General features: G+C 41.5%; 1 protein-coding gene across 3 annotated transcripts in view; it reads left to right on the top strand.

Moving 5' to 3' along the window:
• gal3st3 (galactose-3-O-sulfotransferase 3) overlaps positions 1-24850 on the top strand; it is a 38679-nt gene extending 13829 nt beyond the window's left edge. For 2 of the 3 annotated variants that reach the window (XM_042401380.1, XM_042401382.1), the window contains exons 2-3: positions 16928-17030; positions 20705-24850. In XM_042401380.1, coding sequence (XP_042257314.1) covers positions 16948-17030; positions 20705-22025 — 1404 coding nt within the window. In that variant the 5' untranslated portion in view covers positions 16928-16947 and the 3' untranslated portion in view covers positions 22026-24850. Of the gene's footprint in view, positions 1-16647; positions 17031-20704 lie in introns of those variants that run through there. The other variant, XM_042401379.1, reaches the window with a different exon arrangement.
• The last annotated feature ends 1461 nt before the right edge of the window (positions 24851-26311 follow it).

Genomic DNA, 26311 nt, shown 5'->3' with positions numbered 1-26311 from the left:
GTCTTTCAGAGGCAGAGAGTGAAGATATCAGTATAATGTGAAACTAAATGACCTAAGGCATCCATTGGTAACCAACCATGTCATGCTATCTTGTCGGGAAAGAGGCTAAATAAATCTCCAAAGTTAGGCCAAATTTTTGCGAGTTAAAAACTGGCATGGCCATTTTCAAAGGGGTCCCTTGATGTCTCACCTCAAGATATCTGAATGAAAATGGGTTCTGTGGGTACCCGCGAGTCTCCCCTTTACAGTTATGTCCACTTTATGCTAATCCCATGCAGTTTTGGGGCAAAAATCATGCAGTTTTTTGCATGCAGTATAAATGTGTTATTTTCGCCTATTCTAAAACGGTGTATTTGAATATTTCTGCATACTGGGGTCCATAAACAGTCTTGGAATTACTTAAAATGGGTATGACTGGAAAGCTGAGACTCTTGTGGATTCAATGGGCTCAGTTGTATTCATGTGTGATGATGTTAGTCCCCATAGTAGCCATTTCATTGTAGTGAGACCATTTTTTGAAACTGGACCTCACTGTGTAAAATGACCTATTGTGACCTCTAGGATAATCACAGCCTCATGAAACTTTACAACCACAAACTAGAGACCTAGTGCATTTAGAGGATGTCTGGCTTTAGGTATATTGATTATAAAGGGGGGGGGGGGGGGGGTCCTGAGCAATTTCCAGAACAGAAATGCTCACCATCCAATTGCTGAAAAAGTGCCATTCTTACAAAAATCTCCAAATGTCCAAAGGTTTTGATACCAAATCACAGCAGGAATTTTTCTATGGTGTTCCTCAAGGTCTGGTGTCTTAATGTGGTATATTGGAGGGATTTTGACCATTTTTATCAATTCCTGAGTGGTCAAAAATGGTTAAATTTTTCACCAAATCTGTTTAACAAATGGTATCAAACCAAAAATTGCTGCAACAACTTATGAGACATAACTGAGCATGTGAATGTTAGTCATATACTTACATCATAATGTCCTAAGCCCTTATACACTCTAAACTTTCAAAATTTGGATAGGCGCCTAACCAAAACACAATGTTTATTACAGATTTGTGCTGACCTCAAATTAATCTTCAGGTTCCCAGTTTTTAGATGATGTAAACCACTTCTATGTGTCATATACTGTTGACCTGCTATCTCCCCCTAAAGATCCCCTACCACCCCCCCACCCCCCCTAAAAAAGACAAAAATGGGTCTCTAAGGGTTAATTACTAGCCTGATACACCCGTCTAGATTGTGTCCATATAAATCTTTTTCTTTTCATACAAATCACCACAGGCCACCCTGTCTGTCTCTCCACCTCAGCAGCATTTGCAATTCGCTGATGAAAGCCGACAAGCTTTTTATACAAGCTTGTACGTATTCCACTGTGGCGCTGAGGAGCCTTTAATGTTCCTTCTGTCTACAATCGTGACAGCGTCATTGCCTAATTGCAGCATGCAGGCAGCTCTTTTAGTTTTTCTGCTCTGGTGCTGGCAGAATCAAAGCTCTCCGGATTGAGATACTCCCGGTGGGGGGCGTTCGGGACGGGGTGGAGGTTTTCGGTTCTACTGAAAATATACAGTAACTCTGAGAGAAGCTGTTTAGATTCATAAATCTTTCTCATTTGTCATGTTGATGAAGTGGGGCCTTCTCTTTTATCTTGAGTGAGGGGGAAAAAACCTAAGTGGCACACTGCAGCAGAATACACTGTCATCCAATAAAACTGAGAACACAAAATAAGCTGCGGTCCAAACGAACCTGCTGGATCGCTCGGCTCCCTCGGCAATGCGCTGCGGTAATTGGCGTCAAGCTTAAGCACAGAGCAGCGGCACAGGGGGCTTTGTGAAAAGCCTACAAGTGCAACAAAAGCAGAAATGTGTATAGGACACCCTGGTTAGCTCAGCTGATGTAAACTTTGCAGGCTGGGCCGGGGAAGCTGGGATTTTGTCTGGTGGAGGTGCTTCAGGGCTTCGCCTCGGAACATCAAATTAATTTGGCAAGGAGGAATCCTGCGTCTTATGTAAATGAACAGCTGAGTTGCAAAAGCACATTGAGCTCCCTGAGCAGAATATGAATGCAGATAAATAAAGGAGGAGGGACTGATATTTTTGAAAGACTGTTTCCCCGTGAACGTGCACACACTCACCGCTCGCCCCAAAACAAAAGAAGCGGAGCAGCAACCTTTTGAGTGTTTATGATCCAAATTGCTTTTTTATTTTCCAGTGGCGATTGAGGCGCTCGCATGAGTGACTAAGTGTAAAGGAGTGCTAGAATAAGTACAAACCTCTTGATTGTTCATTTCTGGCCGAGGCTCGGAGAAAATTGAAGTGGCCGCTTCTGTTGCTTAAAAAGTATGGGTCTGCTTTTCAAAGGTATTTCTACGTGGAATGGATTTTCTCTTGCGGAAAATGAAGCTTTTGTCATTTCCACAGCAAAAAAAATTAAGTTTTGATAATTTAAAGGTACTGCAAAGGTTGGTGTAGTTGTAAGAAAAAAAAAAACCAAACAATCTATCTGCTGCTGTCTTCAACATTACCTCCTGTTATTATTCAGACATTATCACAAATCTGTTGTTGAGGCAAAGCGTAACACAGCCCAGTGTGGGGATTAAGCTGACGACGATTTGGAGTGTGTTTATATGCAAAGAGAGAGAATAGCAGATGCGCTTGTCATTTGACTTCGCCAAAGGGAACATAGTCTCGCTGATGTTTTCTGTCTCTCCTTCTTGTTCTCTCCCTGGATTTGTCTTAAGGTGCTTGCCAGTAAGAAATGATCTGAAAGCCTTTCATCAATAAGAACACAAATACAAGGCCCGATGTTGATTCTGTCTGTTCAATCAGTCTCAGACCGCTTTCATTTTCGCTTTCCGTGTTATCTTGTTCTCTGTTTGTCTTTTGTCAAATATCATCTTTCTCCTTCCACTCCCTCCATCCTGTTTGCTGTCCTTCACTCACCCCCAATTTCTCCCCCCCTTGTTCTCCCGCCTCTCTGCTGCTCTCTCATCACTCTCTCTGGGGGGTCATTTAGGGTGAGATAAAGCCTGTATCTGTGGGTCCACGGGGAGTCTACCCTGCAGAAAAGTAATAATCCAGACACACTCTCAGGCTACGTCCACACCAATACGTTTTCATTTTATAACAGCGTTTTAAAATGAAAATGATCTCCATCTTTACGAGCCTTTTAGCACCGTTTCAGTCCTTACTAACACACCTGAGCACCATTCACGTTCGCTGGGTACGCGCGTGCCGATGTAACCATTGATAAAATTATCCCACCAGGCACTGGTGGAAGTCAGTAAATCAGTCTGCATTGATCTATAAATGAATGTGGGTGATTCTTACAGTATCTGCTGTCCAAAGCTGCTTTATACTGTGTGAAAAGCTTCTTCAGTTCATTAAATCCCTGCAGCATCTGAAGGCAGCAGGATTGATATTAAATCACCTGCTGACACAAAGCTGCTACAGTATAACCGCACACACTTCCACACACATCAGACTGGTCGGTTTTAACTCGATATCCTGCTTTTTTATGAAGGAGCTCATCAGCCACTTTTCCAACTGTCTTTTTAGCAAAAGTAACGTCTCATGTTTTATCCTTGAAACATGTTGCAGTGCAAACACTGCTGTGTAACATTAATTACTAAACTATGTGACGCTGCACGAGATAAGATACATAAGAATTACTGCTGAAATAGCATCTGATATAATCATATGAACAGCTTTACCAAATCAATTCCTTTATTTTTTATATCTATTGTTATTATAGTAACTCACTGATAAAAAAAACACTAATCCATCTGTCTTTGGGTGCAGATTTGTGGTGATGTGTGTTCATGTTGTGACGCTCTGAACCATCCAGACGTTTCCTGAAGAGAAGCTTTCTGTTTGCTGAGCTGTCGTTATCATGTTTAACTGTGACTGGCACAAGAGCAGCGGTGTGACCGGCTGAGAGAGCATTTATTAATCACCACACCCGCTGATCTGTACTCAGCCCTTTTGCGCTGCTGCACACACACACATGAGCCAATAGTAGGTGCGGCTCAGGGCCTTCTCACATCTGGCATTAAAATGCGTCTCGGGTGATCTGATCACAGGTGCACAGCTCTAAGTACAGATGTGAATGCACTCAGGATGCATTGAGGACGCATTAAGATCTGATCCCTCAGACCACATTCAGAGGTGATCACATGTGGCCACATTCTTTTAGCAGTGTGTGCACGAATGTGTCCTGGACCACATTGAAGGAGCACCTACTCAACTGACGTCCTCAGCTGATGTTTGTACTCATGCGTGCACCAACAGCATCATATTAAAGTGCAAAAAAAAAGCAAGAAGAAGCCACAAAAGCAAACAAATAGATCCTCGTGGATGAAGTACACATGAGACGCGGTGAAGAGTTTTGATTTTGCCCACGCGCCGAGGTCTTTGCAAACTTCTTTTAATTTCCAGCAGACAAGACACAGGAAGTGCATTGTTGCCTCCTGCCGGTTAAAAACATTCGGTCTTTGCAAAGGGAAATGATGCATTTATTTGCAAGTGAGATCCGATCACAAGTGGTCACTCAAGACACATGTGGAGACGCATTCTAATGCCAGGTGTGAATTGCCGTACTTAGAGCTGCCCACTTATGATTGGATCACCCGAGACGCATGTTAATGCCAGGTGTGAACAAGGCCTCAAGCACACTTATGCATAAGCACACATACACACATGCAAGCAAAGACAGCTGCACACAGAGGCGCTCGCATGAGTGACTAAGTGTAAAGGAGTGCTAGAATAAGTACAAACCTCTTGATTGTTCATTTCTGGCCGAGGCTCGGAGAAAATTGAAGTGGTCGCCTCTGTTGCTTAAAAAGTATGGGTCTGCTTTTTCAAAGGTATTTCTATATGAAATGGATTTCCTCTTGCGGAAAATGAAGCCTTTGTCATTTCCACAGCAAAAAAAAATAAGTTTTGATAATTTAAAGGTACTGCAAAGGTTGGTGTAGTTGTAAAAAAAAGGAAAATAATACTCTATCTGCTGCTGTCTTCAACATTACCTCCTGTTATTATTCAGACATTATCACCAATCTGTTGTTTAGGCAAAGCGTAACACAGCCCAGTGTGGGGATTAAGCTGAAGACGATTTGGAGTGTGTTTATATGCAAAGAGAGAGAATAGCAGATGCGCTTGTCATTTGACTTCGCCAAAGGGAACATAGTCTCGCTGATGTTTTCTGTCTCTCCTTCTTGTTCTCTCCCTGGATTTGTCTTAAGGCGCTTGCCAGTAAGAAATGATCTGAAAGCCTTTCATCAATAAGAACACAAATACAAGGCCCGATGTTGATTCTGTCTGTTCAATCAGTCTCAGACCGCTTTCATTTTCGCTTTCCGTGTTATCTTGTTCTCTGTTTGTCTTTTGTCAAATATCATCTTTCTCCTTCCACTCCCTCCATCCTGTTTGCTGTCCTTCACTCACCCCCATTTTCTCCCCCCTTGTTCTCCCGCCTTTCTGCTGCTCTCTCATCACTCTCTCTGGGGGGTCATTTAGGGCGAGATAAAGCCTGTATCTGTGGGTCTACAGGGAGTCTACCCTGCAGACAAGTAATGATCCAGACACACTCTTAGGCACAGCACACTCATGCACAAACGCGCACACACACACATGCCAGCAAGGACAGCACACACACGCACATTAACATACATGTTGCAGTACAGACATGCAGTTGATTTGATTCTTTCTCTCCCTGCGTCTCTAACAGGTCCAGGAACAGGGTGGGGCAGATGCTTAAAAAGCACCGCAGGGATACTGGCCAGAGAGCCCTGACTGCCTTTACTGTAAAGATAAAGGGTTGGAGGGTAGAGTGATGGAGAGAGGAAAAGCCCGGTAGAGGGTAGGGGGGAGTCGTTGAGGTGCAGTTTAGATTAAAGTAATGAGGACTGGAGGGAGACAGTGGGGAGAGAGCGATAAGAGAAAGAGTATTTGCTCGGGTGCAGACAGAAGCTGTGATCTTCTTCGGCTCAAGGCTTCCACAAAATAAGAAGTGCTTGATTCACACTGATGCAGCAGCGTGTTCATTGGCTGCTCGTTTTAAGCTTCAACCTCTAAGTTCAGAAGATGCTGCTTATCTCACATCCATTTCCTTTAGTTGTAAATTCATATTGTGATTTGAATTTAGGGAGCAGCTACAGTGACGGAAAGCATCTAACAGAGCATGGAAACCAGTTAAACTAATCAAGCTACCACATCTGTCATGTTAAATACAGGATATAATAAATACAGGATACTAGTGAGAACCGTTGAGAAAATGAAGGATTGGGGAAGTCCAGTTTGAGCTTTTGGCTTATCAGATGCCACAACATGCACTCAGGATGCATGGAGGAAGCATTAAGATCTGATTGTTCAGACCACATTCGGAGGTGATCACATGTGGCCACATTCTTTTAGCAGTGTGTGCACGAATGTGTCCTGGACCAAGGATTGGGGAAGTCCGGTTTGAGCTTTTGGCTTATCAGATGCCACAACAGTGCGTTCATAATACCACAAGGAAGGATTTCACAACTCTTTTTATGACTGGAAAGTTATCACAGAGTCAATCATTTAACATTACCCTCATGAGATTGAGTGCAAATACACAGATCCGGACAGTTCTGCTTTTTTGCCAGAGGCCTCTCTGTTGGGACTCAAATGAGAACATTGTTTTTATGATGCTGTGCTAACGTCAGTTTGAACATGGCCTCAGTTCTTGTAGTGCAATTGGGTCCTTAAAGCAAGTTTTTTCTTGTATTTCTTTTTAAGTTGAGGTATACTCCGAAGTATATGCCAACACACATCGGCGACCAGCAACGAATTGACGTATGTCCCCGTGTCAGGATAGAACAGTGACGCAATTTTCCCAGCATCGACACACGCGTCAAGTCCCCAGGGGCCCCCCGTTCTTCAAATGTGGCTTAACTAATTCAGGCTAACATGCTGCTACCAGGCTCAGAAAATCCTGTTAATTCTCATCCAGATAATTTGGTTCCTTGAAGGCAGTTTGTTAATCTGGATGAACAAAATGAGAGAGAGCCGAAGAGCTGAAATAATGATCGTGTGGTTTCTTAACATGAGGAAGGTGTGTTGGGAACCCCCGCCAGCGTGCACTGGATATCCGTTTCATTTTATTGTTACTGCTATTTGTTTTGTTCTACACTGTGCTGCACAGTGTTTTTATTTGATTATTATCAGTGAATGTGGTCAGACTGCCAGTGATGTTGCAATGAAAATGAAACCTGTTAAAACATCTCAAAAAGCAGCTTTAATTGCGTGAACTTTGTTTCAGCAAAGTGACTTCTGTAGTTAATCATTTAACTTTTCAAGATTCAAGATTTAGTTTATTGTCATTTTCTTGTGTATTTCTTGTGTTTTAGTGTTTAGGTTCCAGCTGCATTGGTCCTTTAACAGTCCAAAGCTTTTAGTTAGTTTTAGTAAATTTGGATTTATTGAGTTGTATATTGTATCGTCTATAAGTATAGGCAAGTCTTCATTATTAGATTTTAAATTGTGATAATTACACCAATAGATCACAATGATTTGTCAATAACCTGCATTTTCTCATCTAAAATCATAATTATATAAACATTCTTTCATTATAAATAGGAGAAAGTGAGACATTTGTATCTGAAAATGAGTTCATACAGTATTTGGTTCACTTGAAACGTCTCAGTATGATCCAGCTAACTGTCAATAAGCCTGCGTTGTTACAGGTTTGGGCTTAAAGGACGGGTTCACAATTTCTCAATCCATCTTAAAACAACAACCCGTGAAAAAGTGTGAACCTATCTTTTAAGGTCTCATTACTATGACAACAGAGAGAGATGCTTTGAGTCCATCTTCATCTCTCTGATATTAAATTGAGTCTTCAGATTGTCCCTGGCGTCTTCGCTCAGGTTGTTGTCAAACACTGATTTCAGATATTAATCCTCAGTTCTCTGCCAACAGCTTACTTGTGCCCAGAAAAAAAAAAACTTGTAAGATCTGAGCTCCTGCCTCACCCCCATACTGTATACGGACACCCGATTATCATCAACTGTGTGCTGTTATGTGTGTAGGTCAAATACGTAAGCAATAAACAGCCTTCCTGGAAAATGAATGGATTTCTGAGATCACCCTGAACAGCCTTTGTGGATTTCTTAGAACTTATTATGCAGTATTTCTCCATAGTCTGTAGTTTTAACAAAAAGGTCTTGTCATTTTGTTGGCCTGCTCTTGAGTAAATCCTCAAATCATAAAAAAAAAAGGATGTTCTTGAGCGGTAACTTGGGCAGCTGCAGATTTTAATGGCAAGACGAATTTCTGTGTCAGGGTGCAGCTGTTCAACCGCCTATCCAGTGCTTCTCTCTCTTTTTTTTTTTTTTTTTTGCAGAAGTCGAGCGAAAGCAGCGAGCCGGCACAAGGTCGCCCTCGTGAAATTCTATGCCTTATAAACAAAGTCAAGCTGGAGTCACCGCACCTTGTAAACAGTAATAATAAGACGTGATACCTATTGATCCCTGCAGGGCAGAAAACTGCATCGGGAGATCAGACCTCAGGGCCAGCTGCCCTCGGGCTGGGAGGGATTCGGTGTCTCGCTCAAGGACTTTCCTGCAGGATGGGGTTCTCATCGCCATTCAGTTTTATATAACCATGCAGATAGTTTTGGTTTGATATCTGAGATTTTCTGCCTCAATTCCAAAAAAAGGTGAGCTGAATAGAATTAATTTATGGTGCTCATAGCATTGAATATGAGAAAATTCAGCACCAATGTGTCCTTCCGTAAATAACGTTCCTTCTGTTCTGCATAATCAACAGAATATACTGTTATGTAGGCTTTCTAGGCATTATACCAGCATTTATCTCAGGTGCAAAGGTGCTTTGATAAGACTAATAACTGGGATATTGTGTTGTAAGACCTGCTGCTATTGGAGTTCTTCAAAGGAGCGCACACACAGGACGTACTACTCAACCAGCCAGAACTGTTGCGTAATGTGTGGAGATTTGAGAAAATCAGGAGTTGGGCCTGGAGACAACAAAACATGTTCGTTTATTCAGAAAAATAGTGACATGGAGCTTGAACGACATGAAGAGGGTAAGATCTGTGAGCATGACATACGGGATAGATAAGAGATAGATTCTTATGTTTATGACTTGCGAGTGTTCTCAAGGCGGGTGAGTGACTGCAGAGTTGGTTGTGCGAGGGTTAAAACATTATGAATTTACAATATAACGATTTTTTCAATTGAATTTGGGTATGTTAACTTTTGTTTTATTTCTCAGGCACCTTTGCATCTTTAAGCGACAAGTCAGATTTATCTAGAGCTGCAACTTACGATTATTCTCATTATCAATTAATCTTTACATTATTTTCTCGATTAATGAATCAGTCAAAATTGTAAGAATTGTAACATTGTTAGAAAATGGTGCGAAATGTCAATCACTGTCTGGCAAAGCTAAAACGTCCTGACCAACAGTCCATAACCCAAATATATAAAGCTTACTATCAAAGAGGACTGAAGAAACCAGAAACTATTCACATAAAAGAAGCTGGAACAAGAGTATTTAGCATTTTTTTCTAAAAAAAATGACTCCAAACAATCAATTATCAAAAGTTTTGTCGATTAATTTTCTGTCAATCAACTAATTGAATAACTGACTAATTGTTGCAGCTGTAGATATATCAGAGCTTTACCAAGTTGTATTTACAACTTGGATGTTGGTGTTAAAGCTATTTACAGGTCAAAAGACATCCAGAACATTTAGAGCTTAACTATAAGGAAGTAGATCTGTCTCTCACAAGTCCCTCAACTTTAGTTCCCTTTAAAGGAATTGCGGTGCCACAAAAACCAAAACCACCTTCATGGCTAGACCAGAGATAGCACTAGTTTGTGTGAACTGACCCTTTAACCCATGCTAGTTTGAAAGAAGGCCAATGCTCCACCCTGCTGCTGTCACTGTCGCTGCAGCTCTCATTCATTTTTGGGGACTTTTGTCGTAGGAGCATATAGCTAGAAAACTAGCATTTTCCACATTTGCTGTTGAAGGGCAGCGCTAATGCTAATGTAGCCCTCAGGTCTGAGAGCTGACTGCATGTGTATCTATTCACAGTGTTAGATGGTACGTCAGGCTTTGCCCTTGGTTTTCCGCAGCAACAGTCATCCTGTTACTGATGGCCGCGCTGTTGGTCATTTCTCTGGTGGCTGCAGAACAGCTGTGCATATGTGTGTGTGTGTGTTTGAGAGGGAATGGGGGGCGGGGTTTAAGTTAACATATGTGCATAAGCTATCGGCTGTCATAGCTCGGTATGTTGGCTGGTTCGGAAGCAAAACACCATATGAGAAAGTAGGAATTATAGATCACTAATCTCATATTGACGAACATGTGAGCTTAAAGCCTCAAAGTGTGTCTGTGTAGGTGTGTGTGTGTGTGTTATTTTTTCTGAAACCTTGCAGATCATTTGAGCTGTAAAAGTCCCTTAGGAGAGGTCAAAGGTCATCACATGAGATCAGTACAGATGACTAGATCATGGAGCGAAGCAGCTGCTGTTGCCCCGGAGGACGGAGCATGAAGCCACCTTCATACGCTCTTTAGGCTGTAGTCAGCTGTGTGTGTTTGTGTGTTTTTGTGCATGTCTGTGTGATGAACATCTGTGTGTGTGTGTGTGGGGACCAGTGTGTGCTGTTTTTATGTCTAGATCATGTAGGGCGTTTTGTGTGTGTCTAAATGTTCTGAGTGTGTTATTTTCTGTCTCTCACTCAGTGTGTATTTTACATCTTTGAATTATAATCCTCTATTTGTTTGTGTCACCGCCGTAGCGTCTGCAGAACCAGAACGCTGTGACACTGGCTTCAAACTCTTTCAAAACTTATTCCATTCTTTTTCATTGATTCACGAACAGCTGACATTTTGGAGATATCACATTTTCACACTGCAGCTGGAGCGTTGGAGGGAAAAAAAAAAAAAAAAAAAAAAGACCTCTGGGAGAGACGCAGGCAAACTGACAGAAAGATAGTAGAGACAAAAAGGAAAGATGTGCAGGGAAAATAGAGGAAATGAAGTTTGAATCACCTTCAGGGAGAATTTAAGGGAGATACGAGGATAATTCCTTCACGGATCTCCATCTGAAATCACATTGTGTTTGTAGGGAGACACAAAAACAGCCATGGAGAAACGCTGTTGTAGTTACTGGCAAAAAATAATGTCACTGCACTGATCAATATTATCATATTAACAATGCTGATTATTTGTACTGTATGTGAAAGGAGATTTATCACCCGACTCCTCGCTTACCCCCAACTCTACTGAGCGTTTTAGCATCTTTCAGCTCATTGTTTTGGTTTTACGGTCCACAACTTTACTGTTTTGGTTCAATATGGCCGCTCTCATCAAGCTCATTCCCAGTGAAAAAGCTCCACTGTATGTTATTTTCCCAGCAGACAGACAAAGTGAAGCATTATATCTTCCCTCAGTTTATCTTTATCACAAGTCTTTGAGTTGCCATCAAATAATTAATATATTGTGTTATGTTAAAAAAAAAATCTGCTTATAACAGTATATTGTAAGATTTTTATTGCTCTCAAGCGCTGATCCAAATCAAAAATCCAGTATTGGTCAAGCTGTGGTCATAAAACACTTGTGCTTTGGCTCCGTTTCAATCACTTTCCCCGCTCTATGTTGCTAGCCAACATGTGTAACCATGGCAACATGTTAAAATCATGGGAATGATTGACTAACTTTTGTCTTATAGCCTTTTTACCTCTGAGGCCAAACATAATTGGCTGTGATTTAAAATCTTTGGCGAGTGACTGCGATGTAAAGGGGATAATCCACTCTGAGGTTTGCGTGCAAAGGCTTAGTCAAGGCAAAGTGGTTCTTACCTTCATGTGATGTGTGAAATCCTTTAAAACACACACCTCCCTGTGGATTATCCCTCACTTAATCATTAAAACAATACACAAATAAGATCTTAATATCTATTAAAGGTATCTTTTCTCCTGTCTCGCTCATCTTCTGAATCATTGTCTGCTAACAGGAGGGATCCGATGTCCTCCCTCTATGCGCTCTGTATCTGCGCCGATCGTTAAAAGAAACCTAATCACACCTTTTTAATTAAAGAGGCCAGAGTGTCGGTGCAGAGAGAGGAGAGAGGAGAAAGGAGGAGGAGGAGGAGAAGGTGGGAGCAGATGAGGGTGGATAAAGGGAAGAGGTCGAGTCTGTCTGCTGAAAGCCACTTAAATCCCTTTTTATTAACTGTCTGTGACACCTGATCTACCTCCATCCCCTCACACACACACACACATGAACACACACACACTCAGAGCACTGCTTATCACCAGAAACAGCTCCAGCGTCTCTGCTGTGCATAGTTTCATAGTGCTGACCACGTCCCAACACCGCCTGTCTGTGCTTCGTCTCATTTTTTAGTTTAATTCAAACCAGGTATTACAGTGACATTTTCCTATGCAAATGGAAGCTAACCTTAAGCCGAAGCAGCCGGTGTAACTAAATGTAATTGACCGTCCAGGAAAAGGTGACATTTCTTAGGATAGTGATGAAAAGTTCATACTGCTCCACTTGTTTTTCTTGTTTTTTTTTTTGGATGGATGTTGAGGATGAGCAAGCAGCTGTAACGGTGAAAGAAAAGGTGGTTAATTACAATTTAGGTCCTTTTTTTAAATAGTTTTCATCATAATTTCTATTGGTTATAATAGTGAAACATGCTGGGAACACTGTAAACTCTTAAAAATAACATATTCCACTTATTACAGATAAAAATAGATGTTTAAACTTAAACATTCTTCTTATTACAAATGAAAAAGACACTTTCTTGGTCTTTTACGACCAGTAGTTTAAAGTTGCAAATGTTAGCAACCTTTAGATAGATATTGCTGTATAAATTAAACATGCACTGTGTCAGTTTGTTAATTACTTACTTACCTTTGGTCTCTGTGATGATGGTCACTGCAGTGACATATAAGTTGGCTTTAAGGCGCGTTTTAGATTGAACACGAAACTTATTTTTGCCTCGTTTGTTTGTGCCGGGAATGTTTTTGCAGTTTATTTGCTACAAACGAATGCAGAGAATCTAATTATTTCCATCCGCATCCTCTCATTTGTCTCCTGTTGTCTGTAGTCCTTCAGATGCAACTTCTGCACGAATTTCGACCACCTAGAGCGTATTTACCCTTCTATTTGTTTGTTATTCATGCCGACTCTAATGCTCACTTCAGTCTGAACACACCTTTAGGGGTTTCATTGCTTTCCTATCACCGGCTAAATACAAACACATCTGACAATAAAGTTGTAAAGGTGAAATGTTTTTTTTCCGAGGACACGTCCTGGCAGAGTCTTTCATTTCCTCCTGTGGGTGTCAGGTGATTGACAGTAAGGAGACGTCGATGTGACGAGGGCACAGATAGCCGATGAAAACACTCGACTCGGGCACGGTGAAAATGAAATAAAGCAGAAACTGTGGCAGAACCACATTAAGGTGTCATGTTTAATGTCGTGGATTATCTTGCTCGGGCAGTTTTCAAGTCAGCGGAGGTCGTTTTTTTTGAAAGATATAACGGCTGTAAATGTTTTTTTATGAAGGGAAACATGAAAATGAATAACTCCAACTACTCAGACTGTGTTCAGACAAAACAGGAACAATGTAAAAGAGAGGAAACGTTCAAAAAAAGAACATTTTATTTATTAAAGAGTTGAACTTCTACACAACCTCAAAAGTGCAGCGAGTTGTTTTCAAGACATCTATCTCTGATAGTGCTGCATCTTGCCAGAAGCTTCTTTAAAAGCAACTGTGCATTTGTGGCAGAAAACAATATTGGCATGTAACATGTAAGAAAGATACATTGGTGGGCAAACTCAGCCCTGCACAGGCTCTGCTGAGTGCTATTTAACACTCTAAAATTAGTTTGAAGTTAAATCGGATTCTGTTGCCTTGTGCTTTGTGGAAAAGCCTGGATTTCCTGTTTCACTGGTAATGGCTGTGGTGCAAACAAACAAATTAACAAATACATAAACCATTAGTCAGTCATCAGAAACACAGTCATTTATGAATCCTTTGAGTGATTTAACAAGCAAAAATGCCAATTAGCTTCTTAAATGTGAGAACTGATGGCTGTTATTCTGTTTTTTTTTTGGAGGATTTAAGCTGTTTGTTGGACAAATCATGCTATTTTAAGATGTCTTCTTGTGCTTCTCTCAATTTTCTGCCATTTTGGACATGAAACAATCAGCAAATGGCTTGATGATGAAAATAAATGAGAAGTTGCAGTGATCAGTGTCTCAATGATCGGCCGACGCTGAGAGGCTGACAGAGTGGAAGGATTTGTCACGTTAAGAAACACTTGTATCCAGTGTGGCTCAGTTTCAGCATTTCAAGCGTTTATTCACTGAATCGTAAATCATCGCAGGAGAAAACAAACACATCACGATGTGCTGATACTAAACGGCGACTATGGTGGTAACGGTCAACAGAATTACTCGCCCCCCATCTGTCGTTCACACACTCATGCAGGTGAACCAGCTGTCTTTATAATTCCCATTACTGCCAAACCAATGGACAAACCTCCTTACACACACACACACACACACACCCTCAATACCGCATGGTGAGCACACTCAAACCTATTCAAGTGGATTTTATTAGACTTTGCAGTTTGTTTGTATACTGTTTGCCTTGCAGAGTCTTTGCATCCTTCTCAGTCTTTCATCAATGTGGAAATTATAAAGAGAAGCAAACTGCACTCCTGTGAAATCTGGGTCCTGCGAAGGTTTGGGTTTGAAAAAAAAAACAAAAAAACCCCCCAAAAAACCCAGACTGGTTGGGTAAATCGGGGTTATGAATGAGTAATGATTTCCCTTCCCTCAACATCTGCCAAGGTGCCCTAAAGCGAGGCGTTTAATGACTCTGGTTGTTCTGGAAAGCTCACAGATCTGAGTGTGTGTAACTGTATGAATACTTAGACCGCTCATTTGATTCTCCCATAATAACAAAATGTAAAACTATAATGTGGTGAGGCTGCGGATGACAAGATGCCACTGTGGTCAGACTATTGTACCAACTAGCCAAAAAGCAATTCAAACTGTGCGGCTTCAAGTCTATGCATCAATTAGTGTGAGAGCATTAGTGCCTGTTTAGAATCAGAGTAGACTTTGAGCTTTTGTGCATCAGTGTGTGCCCGCACACGTGTGTGTTTATGCAGCTTCCTGCTGAGCGCGGGCGGCTGAAGTAGCACAGCAGCAGCTGTTCAAGCGTTTCAGAGCTACATCAGGAGGAAAAATGAAAGTCAGGGTTCACATTTCTCACTCGGATGATGCAAGGTCAGCTGTCATTTCTTCACTGAATGCTTGAAATCACAGTTTAGGGAAACATATCAGCTTTTGTGTGTTTAATTAGTTGTTTAATTAGTGTGTTTGTTTACTCATACACCTCATCAACGTGCATTCATTTAATTTCTTTGACAATCTTGTCAAATTGTTCCAAAACTTATGTAAAAAGGCTCCCTGAAAGTCAAAAGTCAGGGCTTCAACCTGCTCCGAACGCTTTGTTTCGTCTCCGAACGTCTCCTCTACTTCCTCTCGTTGCTAAGGTTGTTCCACAGGCTGTTTTCGCATCGTCCGCTCGCATATTTCTGATCGAGCTCAAACATGTAAATAATTTTTTAGATTTTAAAGCCCCAGAGTATAGACCAGAGTAAGTATAGACCTGGAAATGTGCATGATACGTCTCCTTTAAGTCATTTTATCAGCCAAAAATGCCAAACATTCACAGGTTCCAGCTTCTCAAATGTGAATTTCTGCTTTTCTCTAATGGATATCACTATAAATTTCATATCTTTAGGGTTTGGACAGAAAAAAAAAGACATATGAAGACATTTTTAACTAATTTTGGACATTTTACAGTCTTTTAGATTAAACCATTAATCGATTTGTTTAAAAACAATAAGACTTGCAGCCTAAAAAGAACCTGTAAAATTAAAATTAAATACTGGTATGGTTGGCAGTTATTATTTCACCAGCCTCTCTGCCTGTGCAGAAAACCCTTAATGATTTGAGTGGGTGGCAGTAACACCGCCATGGTCAGTAGTTTCCCACTGGGGTCATCCATGCTTAAAAATGATGCACTCACGGCATAATTCGGATAAAAGCCTCCACCAAATGGCATACGCGGTGTAAAATACCACCGCTCAGAGTGAGGCGAGCCAAGTTTCATGTCTGTTGGCATGTGTGCAGATGGTAACAGGACTGTGTAATCAAGGAGAGAGACGTCAGCCATTGTTATGCAAGTGAGATGCCGCCGAGAGAGACTTGGACTCCTTCCCAGGTTCCATTGCTGTCGTAGCATTTTAGCGGCGCAGGGTCAAGTGACACGGGAGGAGTTTCTGCCTCAGAGGACTCTCGCTGTGAAGAGCTGTTGGTTTTTCACATATGCATGTCCCTCATTACTGACTGGATCTGATGGAGAGGGGCATCTGTCCAGGGTGTGAGCCAAGAGAATATAAAAGGGTGAAACAGTGAATGTGACTATTACTGCTGCGAAAGGTAATGAAAGTATCATTCACTGTATTATTACAGAGTGACAGAAGCCAAGCCCACACTACCTTCTCCTGTTAATGGATCCCTGCAATTATTTGCCTGAATAAATCCTTCTCACCATGTCCGTCTCTTCCTCTTGTTCGCTCTCTCTATTCCCTTTTTTCTCTCCTTGTCTCTGCTCCCTTTCATCTTTTTTTTCCACTCTCCTTTTCTCCTCTTGTTCCCCCAATTCCCAGTCGCCCATTTTCACCGGCATTCTCCTTTCCCCGGCTCATCCTTGTTTTTTCGCTTTCTCATTACACCTGCCCTCGTTCTGGCGTTTACCTACTCTACCTTCGCCGATGTTCTCTCCTCTCCTCGCCTCACTCTTTTCTCTTCTTTCTTTCTCTCCTCCCACAGTCCCAGTGAAGCCGAGAGCGATGTCGCAGAAGAAGATATTCCTGGTCGTCGTTGCCATCAGCACTGTCAGTCTTCTGCTGCACCATGGGGGCCACTTGAGCTGGTGAGTGATTGAAACACACCCACACGTATGCAAACACACACACACACTAGTCACATTATATACCCTCTATCTCTCTATAAGTCCATATGGTGCTCATATTTTATGAAAAATATGATAGTGGCAGCTACTGTCTTTTCCTTTTTTAAGTCAAATGAATCGTAGAGGCACTGGCTTATTATAATAGCCAGATATGGAGACAAGTTGGTCGAGGGACCAATTAAAAGAGAGGATGGATCGTAGATCTTTGACAGACCTGTATTCTGTTCTCGTACCCTTTCCCATTTTTCCCATTCTTCACATTTTACTTATGAAACTTTTTCCCCATCCCCGTCTTTACTGTCTCACTTCATTGAACATTATTGCTCTGCCCCCTCGTCTCCCCACTTTTCACTTACTTACTTCATTTTCTCGCCTGTTTAATATCTGACTCTCTAGTTTGGTCTGTAGGGAATATTACATATTATAATAGTGCAAAGGATTCAGTATGTATTCTCACAGTGCTACATGTGATTGGACTTTTTTATTTAGCTCTTTTGCAGTAGGTAAAAGGGTATCATGAACATTTGGCAATTGGGTGTTTCATCGTTCATCTTTTCTTTAAAGTATGACCCCAGTGGATGCTAAAAAATGTGATTTATTTATAATTTAATAGTGATCGTGGCCGTCATACTTAATATTTTCATGCGTGTTGTATGCATGCTACTGTACTGTATGCAGTAGGACTGGGCTTTATGCTTGAGATCAGTATGGCTTTATTAAAAGTGATGCTCCAATCCAAATTTTTCTCTCATGATACTGATACTGAAACCTCAACTCAGGGTATAACAGCTGTACCGATACGATACCAGCGCTCTCTTTTTCCCAATTTTAAAATTTGTAAAACTCACAGTGTTGAATACTTTGGGATCGTTTTTTTTTTAGTGTAACATGAGGCCATGTGGATCACTGTGACTGAATCATTGTAACTGATGGTGGAAACCAAATTTTATGACGCTGACAAATAAACTGTATTTAATGTGAATTGTAATGTAACATAGTCAGGTCCATGTAACCTCCGTGCAAAGCATTATTTCGTTTTTCAGTTTTTCGTGTGAAGTAAAAAAAAACAGAAATCCACTTGCTTTTCCCATTTTTGTCTTCAAATTGGCAATTGTGATTTACAATTGTTATCAATATTGCTTTTATATATCTGCCCCAACTGCATCTCTACAAAGACAATGTCATTGACTATGCTTGCTATTGCATAGACAGATAGATAGATAGATAGATAGATAGATAGATAGATAGTAGGGCTGTAGTCAACCAAAGAAAATCTTTTCTCTGTTCTGTATTTCTCTGTTTTGCGTCTTCAGGTTATGCTAACCCATTGTTGCTAACTTTGGAGCTAACCCCCTTCACTTTTCCAGCATTTGGGGAAACAACAGACGTGACTTTTTAGCATTTATTAACTGACACACTGTAGTCTGTACTGTACATTTACTGCCAGACTGACAACTTACTACTAACCTTTTCTCTGCTCCGCTCGCATCCACCGTCACTTCTCTGCCCCTCGCTCTTTCCCACCTGCTACGTAAACATACTCCTTTACGGAGTCACGCTACCAGTGGTTTCCCAGGCAACGACAGAGGTTGACTCACGTACCGGAACAGCGCTGCTCAGAGACTCCCAAACGTTATCGATTTCCGAATGAATGGATGTTCATTCGGAAATCAAATATTAACATTTTTTTTTTTTTTTGGCCTGGCGGGGGTTCTCGTTGTGTCATTACGGAGAAACACGTTCAGTACGTTCAATAAACATTGAGTACAGTTGAACCCATCAGTGTCCATCAGGTTGGGCAGGTTCAAAGTTGTGAAAACAACGGGGGTGTTTTGAATACACCCCCCTTTTCACAGGTAGTTTGTTAGTCTGTCCCTCCCGCCGCAGGAAATAATGGATTAGTCCTAGAAAGCTGTTGATGTAGCACTTTTCTCCTTATGAAAATAAAACAGAGATTATTCGACCAATGAGAATTTAGTCGGAAGAGAGCATATCGACCAACTAATCGACCAGTCGACCAGCAGACTACAGCCCTAATCGATAGATAGATAGATAGATAGATAGATAGATAGATAGATAGATAGATAGCATAGCTGCAGGAACATGATTTCAGAGTTCAGAAGCTAAAAGTTTAATTCTGTTTCCTCTGGAGAGTTTCTTCTGCCCTGTCAAGTCTATAACTACTGTTTTTAGTTTTGCTGTTTAAAGTTTTTATTCCTGCTGCAGCACCCCCACCCCCAGGTGGCTGGTAAGATAGGAGAGCAGGTAAAGGACCAGGCAAGCCCAACAGAGCTGCTTATTGTGGACATTTCACTCCACCTCTACTGGTCCCTGGAGGCTTTATTGCTTTTTAAATTATGCCGAGCAGCAGAAGCTTTCCAGGTGATTTCCTTTTTGTGTGTTGTATTGATGTCGCTATGAGTGTTTTCTTTAACAATTTACTTTAAAGAGTAGTTTTAGAGAGGCTGCTTTCAGTAATTGGAAAAGTTTCACTGCAGCACATATGGGACATTTAAGCAGAAAACCAAAAAAAACTGTGGTTATAAACTTAGCAGGACAGAGGAAACTCTCCAGGGGAAATAGAATTAAACTTTTGACTTTGAAATAATTTTTTTAGACAGCTCTGATGGAGCTCAGGATTTATCAGCAGGACGGCTGCTTTATTCCAAACAATTTCACTGTATGAACCTGGAACGTCTCTCTGTGTGGGGGATCGCTGCAGGTATTTAATAAACTCAAAAACATTTTTTCTGGGGGGATGGGGGGATGGGGGGTGGCCCATGGCAATGCTATCTATCCATCTATCCATCTATCTATCTATGCTATGCTATGCTATGCTATGCTATATAGACTAAAAATGGGAAAAGCACATGGATTTCTGTTTTTTAAGTCACACGAAAAACGATAAAACAAAATAATGCTTTGCGTATTTGTTTATCCTGTTATCAAACAAGTTGAACACAGCTTTGGATGGAGGGTACATGGATCATAGTCAGTGCTGGCGTGTATACTGATCCAGCTATATTAATCTTTCTGAGTACATATATATACATATATCACAATAGGGAAATGGATGCAAACCACATTACCTAACACAAAAGTACAGTTTTGTGCAATGGACTGTTGCTGATACATCTCTTTATACAAATAAAACCAAAACTTAATTATAATAAGTATAATTCATATTCATAATTCATTTTGTCATTTTTTAATCACAATAGCTGGAAATCATTATATCACTATATCAGATAACAGAATTTAGTAAAAGGATAACACGGTAAGTTCAGTTAATCATGAAATGACTCAACTGAAGAGTCAGTAAACATTCATATTGATTTATCGTTCAGTCCCACTAACAAACAATGTGGACACACTTTAAATTATCTTGCACTCAGTTTCTGGTACTCTGTTCCTCAGCAGCTTTATCCTACTCCAGTGTCTGCCCCCTTGTCTCAGTCGCCTCTCTTTCCAGTTCCCCTGCATGTTCGCTTTTTAACTTCCCTGTTCTTCAGCCTCTCTCTCCACACCTCAATCTGTGCAATTATGTCTGCAATGTCACAGTTTTATTTGGAGTAACTGCTCCTTTTTCTGGAGTTAATGGAGCTTCAAATGAATGATTACTTTTCTTCCTTCAGGACCATGGAGGCCTTCCACCTCGGCTGTCCTGCCCTCCGTTCCCACCCTGCCCCGGGCCTGAAACCCAAGCACACCAATGTGGCCTTTCTCAAGACCCACAAAACGGCCAGCACCACCATGCAGAACCTGCTGTTCCGCTTCGCAGAGCGCAACAACCTGACTGTGGCGTTGCCCGTGCAGGCCTGTGGCCACCAGTTCTGCTACCCACGCTCCTTCACCTCTCACTTTGTTCATCCTCACACGCTGCCGCCAAACATCATCACCAGCCACATGCGCTTCAACAAGGCAGAAATGCAGCGTCTGATGCCTAACGACACAATATATGTCACAATCCTGAGAGAACCCGGATCCATGTTCGAGTCTTTGTTCAGTTACTACAACCAGTACTGTCAGAGCTTCAAGAGGGTCCCCAACGGCTCCCTGGAGGCTTTCTTAGGGGAGCCCTGGCGCTACTACCGGCCAGATGAGAAGGACTCCATGTATGCACGCAACACCTTGACCTTCGACTTGGGAGGAGACAAGGATCGCCCTGCAACAGATGTGGCGTACGCCCGGGCCTTTGTGGCGGAAGTAGAGCGGGTGTTCTCCTTGGTGATGATTGCTGAATACTTTGACGAGTCGCTGGTTCTCCTTCGCCATCTTCTCTCCTGGGATCTGGACGACATCCTGTATGTAAAGCTCAACATGCGGACGTTGAGCTCCAAGCGGAGCCTCACACCAGGCCTCCCAGCCAAAATCCGTGCCTGGAATTCTTTAGATGCTCGGCTCTATGACCACTTCAACGCATCACTGTGGCGCCAGTTGTCCGCTCTGGGTCCAGCTTGCGTTGCCAGGGAGGTGCGACTCCTTCGACGAGCGCAGGAGAGACTGATGAGAAGCTGCTTCGGCGGTCGGATGCCGCTTCTTCGCTCAGCTGCGCAGATCAAAAACAAGGACCTCCGCCCCTGGCAGCCTAGCGGAAAAGTCGACATTGTGGGCTACGACCTTCCGGTAAATCTCAGCGGTGGGTTCTCGAGTCTGGCCCAGGAGCTCTGCCTCAAGCTTATCATGCCAGAAGTCCAGTACACACGGGTTCTCCTACGTTCCCAATCAATACGCTACCGTAGAGGCTACCAGCTCCGGCCTCCGCAGCAGTCACATCCCCTCCAGCAGCCCATACGCACAGGCCTGCCCAGGCATACTCAAATCCACCGCAGCCAACCACCACCTGCAGCCCCTGGTCCTGCATCAGGAACAGGGTCCACCTCCACCTCAAGGCCTGCTGCAGGAACTCAAGGTCGGACCACAAAATTAGGGTCCTCACAGACCCAGGCCTCATAGACTGGAAATATTATTAATGAATGTCCAAAGACTGCATTGCTCTACCCATCCTGACCCACGAGACGATGGTCTGGGCTGTTCTCAAATCAATGTCTCTCCTGTCCCTTCTAGACGGAGTTTGGGATAAAAATAAAGGAGGGAAAGGGGGTTAGACATATCTGGACTTGAACTTGAATCTCTTCCCTCTCTGGTCTGTGAAACAGCATCGGGGTTTGGCAGACACAAGGGGCGGGAGAAATCAACACTGGGACACGGCTCAGTTGCACGCCTCTGCACGCCCGACCACAGCGGACTGGAGAGAGTTTTAGTTGAAAGTGGCTCTTTGAAGCAAATCTGTTATGTGCGACCAGGACTCAATAGGGAAGTGGCGATATCGGGCCTATTGTGAGGCACAGAGTGAGCTTTGTGTGTATCACACTGGTATAGTATCATGTTACTTGCTTTCATTCTCTGTTTCTCAAGCGCTCTGTCTCTCTCTCTCTCCCTAACATATGCCACTTAAAGTCCTTGAGAGAGACATAATGACATGAAGGGATCAGCTGTCAGGCCTCCAAAGAGCCTCCTAAGAGGCCAGACAGACATTGAGATCACCTCCAACCATTAATACAACAGCACAATCAACAACTCTTCTCTTCCTCTTCTTCCTTCCCTCTTCCAAACCCTAGACCCTAGAACAACGGAGGGAGGAAGGGGAAAAAGAGAGAGACCTTATCCAGGGGGTTAGCCCAAAGACTGCTGGATACTCTATTATTGCTCTTACTCACACAAAGACTGGATATACACATATAGCCTGCGTCTCTTCAGCCTTCGACCTCTCTGGCTTCCTCCCCTGCACCCTTCCCTTCGTCCTTGCATCCCTGCCATTACCCTCCGGTCAGCCTCGGTACAGAGAGCAGCTGTGACTGGCTCAGACCGCCATCTGAGTGCACATCTCGCATCATAGAGACTTTACGTCGACGGTTTCTGGATGTTATGGGTTCATATTTTTAAATCTTGGGCAATAAGATCTCCAAGCCTATATGTTCTATATGAAAGGCATGGATTTAATAACCTACCAGCAACCCCGTCCCACACACACACACACACACACACACACATACTGGCACAAACAAAAACATAAAACAACTTGACAGGACAAAGGCTTGAAGCCTGTGGGTTGCAGTGTTTGAATATTTAATCATCTCCTCTTACAGCCCTCCTATGGCCCATGTTCTTGGGTTACACGACCGTACATTTTCATTAAGGACACGTCGAACCGGGCTACAAGCCGCTCATTCCAAACCTGAAGCGGAAGTTCAGGAGGACAAAGCGAACGCGACGACACAGCACGCTCAGAGCCTTGTGAGGCTGGTGGGCCAGCCGGCCAGCTGGGATCTTAAAATGTCATCACCTATCTTAGCTGTGATCCATTTTTAATGCAATCCGCTCATATTTAATGTGTCATTTATGTTCTTTTATTCCTCCAGTGATCAACGGGGTACTGCTAAGTAACTGGGGAGCGGCGAGGAAGGATGTCTGTGTATTCATGTATTTGTGTGAGTGTGTTTACCAGGAAGTGGCTCTCTCTCTGCTTCATATTGTATTTTTGTCCAAAGCCAATAGAGTTGGCATGGCAACAAAAGCGAATACTGTGTGTGAGATTTATTAAAACTATGTATAATTTATTATTGGGACTTAAAGAATCCCATTACTGTATTTTTAACTGTTATTTTTCATGAATCACTGGATAAAAACTGTGCTTAGCCATCGCGTTAGTGGACCATCATATGTTCAGCGAATCACTTCAGGCAACAGAGATGGAACAAGGCATGTGGCAACAGTATAAGATATTCACTCTGTACATGTTTTACATAATGCAAAACTACAAAGACCACTTCTGAAACCACACACTGAAACAAGTATAGTCTCTTTAAAATTAATCTTTCATTCGGCAGCGTTTAAGCGCTCAACCACACACAAGGCTTTTTGCGGCTGTCGCAATGTAGGTTACAATAATGAAAAACACACAAACTGCTGCTGCTCCGACAGAAATAAAAAGTGGAGCAGGTGGAAACCAGACCTGAGCAGAGGAAACACACACTTTATGAAGTGGCAGTGAATATTTGAATTCAAAGTGTGCTTAACTGAAGTTACCGGGGAACCTCAAACCTCAAATGTGTACAGATATGTGTAATATTTCTTCAAGGTACATACACTGTTAAAGGAGTTTTTTGTTCAACTCACTTTAAAAGGATAAGGTTAGTGTTTTTTTTTCATTATTTTCCTGTTCCTGTTGTCAACAAATTCCAAGAAGAGACCAAAAACCAACAATGGTGGCACTCGAGCCCATTCGTTCTCACAGAAGATGTAAATGTTTAAAAAAAGGTGATTAATATATGGCTTCATTTTTTTTAAAACAGCAAAGGGTATTGTAGTTTTTAGCGAACATAAATCAGTATCAGACAATAGATTGTAATGGAGACTATTTTCAGATGCATATTAATACACATTTGGTGCGCAAGTAAGTGTTAACACCAACAGGATTGGCACAGAGTAATAATCAGGTGTTGGATACGAGGATCAATTATTTGGTTTTGGTATTTTTTCACAAGATTTGCTGTCTATAAGGATAATGTAGAATATTTTCAGCCTTATCCTTTAAATCTGGTTGTTGCTGATGCTGACCATCAGTTATATATTTTAATTAGCTCCTGAACTGCTTCAATCTGCTGTAAAATAACACACATTTATTATTTATTTGTATATTTGTCAGTCAATAAGCATTCATGGAGACCCAAATGTTTTCATATTAAATCAAAATGATGTATGAAATAAATAATTATGTGAATAATTACAGATAAAATATATAATACAACCATAAAATTGTGAAATAATCTAAAAAAAAAAACCCTTAAAAACTCAGCTAATTATTATGAAATGTTATTTTTATTGTGCTTCTTTTTACAATAACAGTTTACTACCAGACATTTTTATATATTGCAGCAGGTTTTATTCCAAAATGAAATTTTCTGGTGGTTTAATCATCAAACAACAGCCAATCACATAGTTTACACTGCTCTGTTTGTATTGATTGACCCAAAAAAAGAAAAAAAAAGATAAAGATGATAAATAATAAATAAAACAGTAAATAATAAATAAAGCAGTCATTGGGGAAAAATAGCGTTGCAAATTTAAAAAACAACTGGAAAATTGACTTTTTGGAATAAAAAGTGGGGAAAAAAATGGCCTGCAATAAACTGTTATTATGAAAAACAACCAGGATGAAATAACAAATGTTTATTGAATGACTATTTCACACTTTCATGATATTATTGTATATTTTTTATCCGTATAGTTATTTATTCATTTCATTTTGAGACGTCTGGGTCTCCAGAAGCATTGGCACAAAACTTGAAATGATTTGAACCGATAACCTTGAGTTTATTGAAACACTGCTGATATATTATCAGGTACTGTAGAAAAACAACATTAAACACAATAACTAGTAGGTGCAAAATAGATATTTTCAAACACTCTTCTTGCCATGTTTGTGTCTGACTGTGAGTCAGCTGAAAAATATGTCTGTATTTCTACTCAACTGTTCATTTATGATCCATTTCGCCACGGCTTTGAGTCTCTCTAAGTGCTCTTTTGATGGTACGAGTCATTCTCTGCTTCTTGTGGGAGAATTTCAGTAATGGTCATGCTGTCATGTGATCGCTTATTCTTCTTTGAAAATGCCAAAGGGGCCATAAAAACAGTACGCTAAAATCTCATCATTTTCACATTAGGTGCCCCTTCTTCTGCTCATTTTAGAGTGACATCACAAAGCTGTTGTTTTATAATTGCATTTTGCTAGAAAATCAAACTGGGCTTCTTTCTTGTGGTGTCAAATGTTACAAAAAAAAAAAAAAAAAAAGAAAGTTTACTATCATCAGGCCTACTTGATAATTCTTGGACAATATTTTCCTTCCAGCAGCATTGCCTCTTTGATCTGCTCTTCATCCATTTCCATCCTCTGTTTGTGGATTTATCTGTGAAGTGAGAGGCATTTTAAAAAATTTTTATTTTGTTGATGGAAGGAGTTTGGGTTGGTTGACGAGGGCTCTGAACAAATGGCCAGCGACAATCAGAGCTAGGGGCCCCAAAGCTTTGTAATGATGGACGCGAGCGTGACAAATAAAGTTTGGATGATTTCAATTCATCTGCAAGTGAACGTGGTTTTTGTCTCTGCCGTCTCTCTTCTCAATGCAGATTTATTCAGATATGTGCTGACTCGAATTATTCTGGATATCAGAGTAATAGAC

Source organism: Thunnus maccoyii, chromosome 22 (assembly GCF_910596095.1).
Source record: "Thunnus maccoyii chromosome 22, fThuMac1.1, whole genome shotgun sequence".
Classification (NCBI taxonomy): Eukaryota; Metazoa; Chordata; class Actinopteri; order Scombriformes; family Scombridae; genus Thunnus; species Thunnus maccoyii.
Note: the sequence above shows the minus strand (reverse complement) of the source record. Positions and strands in the feature narration are given on the sequence as shown.